General features: G+C 38.1%; 1 protein-coding gene across 1 annotated transcript; it reads right to left on the bottom strand.

Moving 5' to 3' along the window:
- Window positions 1–139: 139 nt before the first annotated feature.
- On the bottom strand, window positions 140–5479 carry LOC141586729 (uncharacterized). Its single transcript, XM_074408038.1, has 3 exons — window positions 5039–5479; window positions 3756–3907; window positions 140–1050 (listed from the first exon to the last, which is right to left on the bottom strand). Exons 1-3 carry the CDS (start codon window positions 5244–5246, stop codon window positions 385–387), a joined length of 1026 nt encoding a protein of 341 aa, XP_074264139.1. The 5' UTR covers window positions 5247–5479; the 3' UTR covers window positions 140–384.
- Between the last annotated feature and the right edge of the window lie 3359 nt (window positions 5480–8838).

Here is an 8838-nt window from a genome sequence, read left to right on the forward strand (position 1 = left end):
TAAAATGTAACTTTCACAATATATTTCATCCAAAAAACAAATAGCCTAACCAATGAGACGAAGATCCTACTGTACCCAAGGATACGGAATTAAGCTATAGTCTTGCACAAGTCAGGCAGTCACCATAACACACAGAATCGCCGAACCAGTTACAGAAAGAATTTTATCTTTCAGTAGGCTGCAAGCGTTCTCAATAATAAAATTCAGGTCTGCTACACAAATACTGGAGATAGCTGCTATCTACAAAGCATGAAACCATTTGAAACTGTTCTCCGAGACTTTTATGTACATTTAAGATACACTCTCTAATAACTCGATACTCCAAATATAAGGCTTATTAAGATGCAACGTCGACTAGTTTTCCCAGAAAAAAAAGAGTAATAATTACAGATCTTGTTTCGGCTTTCGACTGAGCTCTGAGTACTGACCGCCCATTAATTGCAAAGTCTCTTCCCATAAACCTTCTGATGAGCCACCATACATTAGGTTTTTGCTACAAGCAGCCACATGCCAATAATTTGACTCGATTTCTTCTCCCAATTGGTCGAGTTGCCACCCTGCATATCCCACAAAGAACCTAAAGTCCTCTGGCTTGAGCACCCCTTTTTTCACCAGTCCCATTGCTTCTTCCAAACTATTTCGAGCCCCAAAATACAGTCCCGGAATCACCTCTTCAATTCCCAAAAGTTTAGGGTTTTCCGCGGTTTTCAGTAAAAACATGCTTGCTTCAAGGGGCCCACCAAAATGTAATGAACAGTCAGCAAAAGTGGTAGCGAGGTCTGGATTATTGGGTTTCATGTGCTTGATTTTCTTGTGTAGAGGGCGGTTTATGACCACTCCAAAAGGACCCTCTTGAGGATGTCTAGTTCCGGATCTGAGAAGGAGAACCACGGTTCTCTCAAATGTACGCACACCATCAAGCTTTTCGGTAGCAACAAGAACTGAGCCAGTCTCGGGTGATGTAATGGGATGAGCCCACTTGAGGCCCAATGGTTTTGGTTCTTTCTGTGATCCATTGCGATCATGAGTGGGAAGTTCCACAGATTCAGCCTAATAATATCCAATAACAGATCAGGAAAAGAGAAATCAAATATTGTGTTAGAAAACGAAACAATTTATCAAATGCAAATTACATAAAGCATACAAAAAGTAAAAAGACGCTAACCTAACAAGTCTTAGGCAAGGATACATGAAATGGTCGGTCAACTTAATCTACATATAGTCTTTTGTATCATAAAAGTTCGAAACCATGTCAAGATGAGGCCAAACTTTGAGTATTATGTATTTATGTCACTCATCAAAAACAGAGAGGAAAGCAAGCCAATCAAAAAAATATCAGCCAAACAATTACTTCCTTAATGGAGGGAATAATCCCTCTATCACCTTTTCTTTCCACCCTCCACAACCACCACTAACCACCAATCTCCTCCCATTTCTTCTTATTTTAGCCTCCATTACTCCCGTAATAATTACATGGGATGTAGTCGTGGTTACGGTTTTAAAGTCGTCGTATCGGGGGATGTAGCTTAATGTAATGGCTTATGGTCCCATTGCTGAGAGGTCCCATTGCTGAGACGTTTACCCAATAATTTGTAATATACGTGCTTGTCTCACTTCCTCATTCCATTATGTCCCTATTTGGTAACATGCTTTTTTTTCACACACACATGGGACTAACTTCCTTGCTATCGTTATGCTATGATTCATCTTAAACCATATCATATTTATGGCCATCAATCTATAGCCATGTTATCATACTGACTGGCTGGCTACCTTACCCCCCCAAAAAAATCTCAAGTCCTTGAAGCTTCGGTCTCTTGATTTAAAATATGCTTGTGGTCCCAACTCTTCTCTTCCTTCAATATCTTTTCCGGTTTTACCTCTAAAATCAAGCACTACAAGTCCATTATACTATCACCAGGGTTCCAGCCAACGTAACGCTTTTATGCAAACATTTCTATCCAAAAACAAGTCGATGCGACTCCGATTGCCTCCACTCCAATATGTCACTAAGTGAGAGTGTCATTTTCTCGGATAGAATACCCATTATCACCCAAGCCTTTTGCTAACCCAAACCCAACATATCGTATCATCCTTCATACTTCTACCCTAAATCGAAACCTCCATCAAACCTCTCAAGAACAACAACCAGAGCTTGTGTGTCCTTTAATAGCACCAATAACAATTAGTTTCTCACCACTATAATCACTTCACCGCTATGCTAAATCTTGCCACAGTGCTGGTCTAATTAGATGCACGGAGCATAAACACTACAAACATCAGACCCGTAAGACTTTCAATATTCAGATTATTTACTACAGAGATCATATTTCAAAGCTCCTAAGCTAACGCTAGTTTCTATAACTAAATGTGATTAATCTAAGAGAAGATACACTTGAAAACTGACAAATTTAATAACGAAACATAAGAGTTTGCAAATAGTGGCACAACCCATTATCTCCCATTTAGTGAACTCATAGATGTCAACTGGACACGAAAAATGTGACTGTTACAACCTATTGCCCGAAAATCTCGATTGGATAATTTGCTAATACAGAACTACAAGTTGCTTTAACCCCTCACCTAGTCCCTAGTAAAAGCAGGCTGCAAGAGCCTGAACGTAATCCCTCGCACAGTCAAACGTTAATTTTTGTTCTCATATTATATGACCACATCAGGCATCCAAGATAGCGCTCATATCTCTTTACATGTCACTGACGTATCTTATAATAATACGCAAAATATGAAATCCTCGTGTTTGATTTGTAGGTTTGAACTAAAATAATAAGATCAAAACATAACAACACTTGTATATGAAGCATCAGTCAAATGCACACAGGAATAAGGATTCTCTTGCCAACTAGAGAGTCTCAAATCAATTGCCTCAAAAACATACATCTAAAACAATCTCATTTCTTAAATCTTAGGGGGCGTTTGGTTGGAGGTCTATAAGAAAGGGAAAGGAAAACAAAATTATTGATTTCTTTTGTTGGTGTTTGTTTGACACAAACAAAGAGAATGAAACTCTCCTCCTTCCCCCTCAATCCATCTAATTCCTTACCCTTCACCCACCCAAGGTATCAGATTTCATTACCCAGGTTACCCTTCAACCACCTTATTTACCTACCACCACATTTGCGACTCCCACCAAACCAGTCACCATCAAGACGCCATCACCACCACCACAACCACCCCACATAAACCACCACCGTCACAACCACCATGACACCACCACCACCATCATCACCACCACAGCAACCGCCACCACCACGACGCCATCGCCACCACCACCACAACCACCACCACAGCCACCCCACAACCACCACCACCACAGCCAACCTACTGCCACCACCACGACGCCATCGCCACCACCACCAACAAAACCACCACCACAGCCACCCCACAACACCACCGCCACAACCACCATGACGGCACCACCACCATCATCACCACCACCACAGCCAACCTACTGCCACCACCACCGCCATCACAACCACCTCACCTAAACCACTACCCGCACACCAAAACAAACCACAACCCACCACACTTCATTTTCTTGATGTAACCAAACTAGTTAAGTTTTAGGTAATCTCTTACCTTTCCTTTTACCCTTTCTTATTTCTTTTCCCTTTCCCTTTCTCTAACCAAACGCGCCCTTAAAGTAAGGTTGAAATTCTAAAGGAAATGAGCAAAGAACTTAAAAGTTAATCAAGAAAGACGCACGAAATTAAATTATAAACTGAAAACACAACTACCTGTTCATGTGCAAAGAGTGTAGCTCTGAATTCTCGCCAGTCCTGCGTTATGTGATAGGGCTTTTGACTAGCATTGTTATTAGAATTATTCCCGTCTGAATGATTGTTTCCTTTTGGACCATTGCTCCCTGAATTTGATCGGTCGCCATTTCCTAAATTATTATCGCATGCACAAGTGAGACCTTACTCCATAGTCAGACCGCTAACAGTACCATAGACTATTCTAATCTATGCCAGTAAAATAGCTAAACATTTTTGTTACACACTCGTTACATATGTTCTTAATTTTCAAGGACAATTCCACCAGAGTGACGTTTATTTGTAACATTTCCCATCAAATACATTTAGAAGCTAAGCATGATACCGTGAGAAAGCCGATAAAACACACCATATAAGCAGTTTAACAGGAATCAGGACAAATTCCAAATGATGGTAACTTTCTTTCATAACATCTTTTGTTTGACAAATTTAATAATGCACTTCATGCATCAGCTCCTATTGAGCACAGCACATGGAGACTCTCTCGTAAACATTCACGACAGGTATATACCAAAAGAAAAACGGGTTGAACCGAACTAAAAGCTGCTAACCCCAAAAGCGCAAGAGTTGTTAACCATTAGGGGCAAAATGAAAACAACACAACTACACAATAGTTTGCTCATCAAGTACATTGTTTCAACACAAAACCTTACTTTCCAACATGATTAACCTTTACTTTCACCTGAAATTACCGAGAAAACATAACCTCGAAAAGCTACTTTCCATCCATAAAAGCTAGTATTACCTCCATCCCAAACCTTGGAGCACAATAGTTATAACAAAACAATCGGGGTAATACACATTTACATATCAACTCCACGTATATTCGGAGAATTTAATGCCCAAAGACTCGAGCTTTACATTAGTTGATCATCAAAGTCATATGGGACCCTAAATTAGAGTCCATAACAATCACTGCGCTAATGATCAACACGAATTCTTGTTTAAGACAGGCACTATCCGTCCTAAGCTTACGGATCAAAATTACACCTAGATTACTCCAGTCACATGAAACACAAGAATTAAATTGCAAAATTATAATCAAATAAAAAAAACAACCCAAATGAGGAAAACACAAACACTTTAATATAGTGTCACATGCAAATGTCTCGACAGAGACTTAACCCCAAAATAATTTCGAGTCGGCAGACATGAATCACCTTTAAAACCGTCACCCGAAATGCGTTGAGTAAAAATTTAAAAACACTAATTATAATAACATTAATAAAAAATTAGACCGGTACCCGAATTCTTCTTAGCCATAGATTGAACCATGAAGGAAGAAGACCTACGATTAGAAAACCTGATCTCAAACACACGACCAACATCACCAATCTTTGATAAATTACAACAATTGAGCTTATTAATATTAGAATTATTATCCAGGAATAAATTCCTGGGAAATAAAAAAGTGGGATTGTTGTATTTCACATGAACAGACCACAGATCCATTAAAGTTGAAATTTTTTGGAGGAAAAAATGGATTGAAGAAGATGGGTATTTTTAATTTAGGGATTAAAAAAGTGGGTATGAATCAAAAATTGGATTGATTGAGAGAGTGAAGAAGGGAAGGGGAAAGAAGTGAAGAAAAATATGAAAAATAGTAAACCAATTGAAAGTAAGAAAGGTTGGTTGGCGAGATGTTTAGCAGAAGAGAGGAAAAAGACGAGAGATTTGATTGAGACAGGAAATACACTGTTTTTATTTAACGACAAGGGTTGGAGAGAAGAGTTGAGATCTTTACTCTTGTATTGATTAATCTCTTTCTTTTTGTGGATAAATTTGTTGGATTAGGTCAAAGAGATGATTAAGTCATGGATTACCAATGGTGGGATTTGTTCTTCCCCCAATTTAAACTACTCCCTCCGTCCCGGTCAATTGTTATCCTTTGGTTTTGGCACAAACATTAAGGAAAGAGGAGGGGGTCAGTTGTAAGATGACAAGTGGACCAAATTCAATGTAAATGACGAAATTACTCACCAAATGCAATCCTAAAATAGAAAGGACAGCAATTGACTGAGACACCCTAAAATAGAAAAGGACAACAAATGACCGGGACAGAGGGAGTAATTTTCAGTGAAAATTATGTCAATACGGGTGATAACGAGCCGAGCTGAGCCCAAATTTGGTATTGCTCGGCTTATGCTCATAAAACAAAACTCGAGCTCGAGCCAATTTTAAGATTACCCGAGTTTGAAAAAATTGAGCTCATTATCATGCTCGTGAACTTTAACTCGAGCTCGAGCCGAGCCGATTTCAAGCTCAATTCGATTCCATATATATTTGTTAAGCTATTATTTTTTTTTTCTTTTGATATTTTCCATAACATGATTTCGAGGTTATATATAAACTATTGGACAAATTAATAAAAACATTTGATATTGTTATACAAAAATATAATCATGATAAATATTTTTACAAAATAAGAGTAAAATATTAACTTAAAACACATCTCGCGAGATTTTTGAGTTAAGCCAACGTTAGCTCGACTTGACTACATAAGTTATTGAGCCAAGCTCACACGAACCGAGCTCTGACCGAGGCGAGCTCGAGCTCGAGCTATCTCATCTCATTATCACTCTTACTCACAAGTTTCAGTTAAGCTAGAATGATTGTCTCCGCGATTGTAACACCCCGTAAATTTGAAGACCTTTATTATATTTTAAGAGTAATATTTTAATCTATTTTAATTTAATATTAATTTATTTGAAATAAAATTTATTTGATAAAATATAAACTTATTTTATTTTGAAGAAATGTAATCATTTTTGATAGTTTAGAAATGTTTAAAAGTGATTTAAACTATATTTAAACCTTTTCCTTTGATAAAATAGATTTCGGATAAAAGTCGTAAAATTGAGATTTTTCCCATTTCTTACGGTCGTTGGGTAAACGAGTTTGGATATTGGGCATACGAGTACTTAATCTTTTATTAAAATCGTGTTTAAGAACTTTAATTTTCTCGGAAATCACGTTCGACGAATATTTCTAATTTCCGTCGAAACGAACCAAAACGTAAACAAATGACTCATCTCCCCATGCCTTTGGCTGGCCACCTACCCTCCATTTGTTCCCTCTTCTAATTTTCATTTCCTCCATAACTCAATCTATCTCCTCTTTCTCTCAAACACCAAAAACCCACTAAAAATCCTCCTTACAATCCCTAAATCCCCCATAAATCCTTCATTTCTCCACCAAATCTCATAAAAATTATATATTTGGAATCCTCTCTTCAATCCTCATCTACTAGTAAGCTTTATTTTCATTTCCCCCAATTTTTGTTTAAGACACTTTTTTTTAGGGTTTCGAATTTAAACTTAATAATTGTGTTTTTGTTGTTCTTATAGGTGAAGAATTTGAAGATGAGTTAGGTGACTCATATGTTGTTGAAGATGAAGAGTAATTTTGGGTTTTAGAAGCTTTCTCAAATTATTACTTGTCTCTTTGTTAGCTTAAGGTAACTATTCCGAGTTACTCGACGAATTAATGTCACATTAGTAGTTGTATTTGTTGTTTGTTGTTGTTTGTTGTTGTTTGTTGTTGTTTGAGACGATCTTGTTGATAAATGAATGGATGGAGTAAGATGAGTATGCTTATGTTTAGTTTATGTTACCCATTTGTATATTATTGTTTGGAACAAATTTGGATGAGAAAATATGTGTTGTGAAAAGTCCGTGTTTTGGCTGGAACGCGTCAGTACCGAACCAAGACGGTTTCCAATGTTTCCAAAAATATGACAGATTGAACGGCATCGAAAAATTAGGTGGTTTAGCCACTTGAATCACTCAATTCGGAGTCCGTATGAGTAAATGGCGTCGTTTTATCGATTAAAATTTATAGAAAAGTTTACCCTTGTGTGAGACGGTTATTTATGCTATTTTATTATGCGAGAATTTTGTGGAATTAGTTATTTTGTAAGTTGGAATATATTTTCTTATGTTGATAGTCTTTCACATGATAGAAATTGTAAATGGCATGAGAATGATATTGTGATGAAGTTTGTGATTTGGGCCAAAGTAGGCCAAGACTCTGAGCTGGGCCAGATTGACCGAACGAGTTTGGTCAAACTAGGTTTAAACCGGCCAGCCTCGATTTGACCGATGACCCGTCGCGGGACTCGGGTCGAGGATTTGTCTTTGAGGTGAGATTGGTTGTTATTGGATGTTTTATGTTATGCCTTGATATTTGTAATTATCATTTCACATGTTGGTTGTTGGATGCTTTGGATGCCTTATGCTTGAGTCTTGTTGCCTCTTTGCCATATTAGCTTGTTCTCATGCATTATGGTACTGTTGGTTAGCTGGAATTTGGATTACTATTGATATTGGAGATATTGTTGGATTGTCAGCTGAATATGCTCTTGCGTAGCCTTTCATATGCTAGCTAGGGTGTGTATGATCATTTGTGTGTGCAAGTTTGGACTCTTTGCCCCTCTTATGGTTAATTGGGTGTCCTAATTGTCTTGTGTGGTGCGGGCTAAAGTATTCAAGCTGGGACTAGGTCCTAGGTGAGTATTTCGGCCTTCGTCATAGATAGGCCATTATAGTCTTTGACGAGTGTATGTTTGCGGCTTAATAGCCTTTGTGTCTTAGCTTGGTGGGTTTATATCCAAGTTAGGGCATGACCTCCTGACGTACTCTTAGAAGTATGTGGTCAGCTTAAGTACTAGCCAACCCTTTGGTGGACTCCTTAGGGGTACTCATGTGTGTGATCATGGGTCTTGGATGCGGTATTTTCCGCATGTCGCTAGGTCTGCGCAGGTTTAGGACTAGGGTGTTTACCTTACCTCGTGGTATAGACTCGAGTTACAGAGTGACTATTGACCGTCCTAAGAACTTATGCCTGTCTCTAGATATATTGTCCTTTCTTGTTTGATGATTCTATGAATCATAGAAGGTGAGATGCAAGCCGGCTATGGTTGATAGAGTTTGGATTCCTGGATGTTATGTGATTCACATAATAGTGTAGTATGAGTCGGTCTAGTATTCACATGCTAGGACTATGTGTTGTTTTATTGTTGTTCACATGATAAGCACAATTGTCT

The sequence above is a fragment of the Silene latifolia genome, chromosome 6 (assembly GCF_048544455.1).
Source record: "Silene latifolia isolate original U9 population chromosome 6, ASM4854445v1, whole genome shotgun sequence".
Classification (NCBI taxonomy): domain Eukaryota; kingdom Viridiplantae; phylum Streptophyta; class Magnoliopsida; order Caryophyllales; family Caryophyllaceae; genus Silene; species Silene latifolia.